Below are 2145 nucleotides of genomic sequence, written 5' to 3' on the forward strand. Positions count from 1 at the left end.
CTTTCAGATAGTTCTCGCTGTCAAATGAGGAAAAAGAACTTGAGTCAGACATCTTTCAGCTTTTCAATAAATATATCTAATAAGAATTTATTTCAGTTTTGGGAATATTTGGATCATCATCAACAATCAGTGCTCAACAATGTTTTTATAAATATATTTTTCAAAAGTCAACTAAGTTCTCTGTAATCTGAAGCATATTATTATTTGTTGTGTTGTAAAATGTTTAAACGCTCAAAAGCTTGAGTTAATTTTTTTAAATAAATAAATGTTAAATTATTATTAAATATTATTCAAATCAATATATTAAGCAGATTACAATATAATGAAAATTCAAATGTTAGTTAACAGTGTTGCAAAACGCACGTTGACAAACAATTCTAATTAAATAGAAGGGTAATCTAAAGGAAAAACACACATATATAATATAATAGTTTGTAACAGTGTTAAGAAATCAAAATCAAAAGAAAATAAGTGTTATAATTTATGAGCAGGCATTTCATGAACAGTATTGTAAAGCGTGAAATACTAGATTTCTGCTTTATGGAGCTTTATTAAACACTTAATCTTGCATTATTGAGATTTCTCATACAATTAAAAGCTTGACATTTTTTTCTACTTGTCGAAAGGGTCAGCTGAATCAAAACCAATAGCAAAATTTTAGCAGTCGGTTATTTTGTTGTCAGGTTTATTGAATTGGTATTGAAATATTTGAAAGTTTATTTCAATACCAACTCAGTAAACGAACAGACAAGTTTTGCATTAAAAGCCGGCAATATTTCTACGCGTATTTACTAACTCTTTCATATACAACAAACATGTCGTTGCGTTACGAGCTGAGCGAACCGATTGCAGTTTACAGGGTATCCTACAAACTCTTTCTGCCGGACGTCAAAGCCCTGATGCCACGTGCCGCCCAAAAGGCCAACGAGCTAAATGTGCGCGGCTACATGACGTATACGCAATGTGGCTACGCGGTCAGCGGCGAGCTGGAAGGCACCCAGGAGAAGCTCGAGCAGATGATGTCCTGGCTGCAGCAGGAAACACCCAAGGGCAGCGAACTGCCACAGTTTGGCCAGTATCAGCTGCAATTGAAGCCCGGCTACGATGATTTCTTCTGCTGTTAAAAAATTAATTAAATTTAGCTTGAATATAAAACTCTGCTGCCAAGTGCCACAAAATTTGTTTCGAGTGCAGCTATTGAACAATGGACTAGACGAGCTGCTGCCGCGGCAGCCTGGCTGACTTTTCAAAGTCAAAAACGCGATTGTATCATCAGTTTTTAGTATTTTTTTTTTTTTTTTTTTTTTTGAGGGCGCGGGTGACTCTGATGTCTGCGGATAAAAAAGTCGCGCGGCAAACAATGAGAAAAAACCAGAAGAAAAAATCAAAGAATGGAGCCAAGTCGAAACAATCGAATCAATTCATTTTTCTAGGGCGTACCATGCCACTTGAACGTTGAACTGCAGACGCCCCAATGCTGACTACTGTGAAGGCGACCGATCTACCAACTGCCAACCGTTCCATTGTTGCTGCAGCAGCAGTCGGAGGCAGCAGTTGGTCTTGATCGTGCCCTGGCACTAGTCATTTTATTATTTTCAAGATTTTCGCGGCGCTACTTGGCGCATTTCGCAACACTGCCAGATCAACCGACCGATCGACCGACCGACCGCAAGCCCGCCCGCCCTGCCATAACTCAAGCTGTGCGCGGCAGATTTATGAGCTTTGCTTAAATGGGAGCAAAGCGTTCTTAAAGCCAGGATTACGACGTAACATTTGAACAGGCAATGCCAATTCAATTAGACCTAAATGCTGTCAACAGCCGGCCAACAGTAACAACAACAACAACAACAACAGAGACAACAACAAGAAGAGAGACAACAGCTGTGAAATAGACAGCCAAGTGTCGTCTGGTCTTGTGTCTGTTGTCTGTTGTCTGTGCGCCTCGTGTTGCATAATATTTTATGCATGCAGAGCGCTTGCATATTGTTGCAACATGTTGCCATGCTGTTGATGATGATGCATAGCCTCCAGAATTGCCACGTTGCCCCTCCCTGAAACGAATAACAAAATATAAAACAAGTAAGAGTGATCTAGTCGAGTGTGCCCGACTAGTAGCTACCCTGTAGCTAGCATGATCCCACTACC

The 2145-nt window shown here is 39.8% G+C and overlaps 1 protein-coding gene across 1 annotated transcript; it reads left to right on the forward strand.

Annotated features, from left to right (window-relative positions):
* The first annotated feature begins 658 nt into the window (after positions 1–658).
* On the forward strand, positions 659–1186 carry LOC6629255 (uncharacterized). Its single transcript, XM_002052743.4, has one exon. It carries the CDS (start codon positions 816–818, stop codon positions 1122–1124), a length of 309 nt encoding a protein of 102 aa, XP_002052779.1. The 5' UTR covers positions 659–815; the 3' UTR covers positions 1125–1186.
* Positions 1187–2145: the final 959 nt, after the last annotated feature.

The sequence above is a fragment of the Drosophila virilis genome, chromosome 4 (genome assembly GCF_030788295.1).
Source record: "Drosophila virilis strain 15010-1051.87 chromosome 4, Dvir_AGI_RSII-ME, whole genome shotgun sequence".
NCBI classification, from domain to species: domain Eukaryota; kingdom Metazoa; phylum Arthropoda; class Insecta; order Diptera; family Drosophilidae; genus Drosophila; species Drosophila virilis.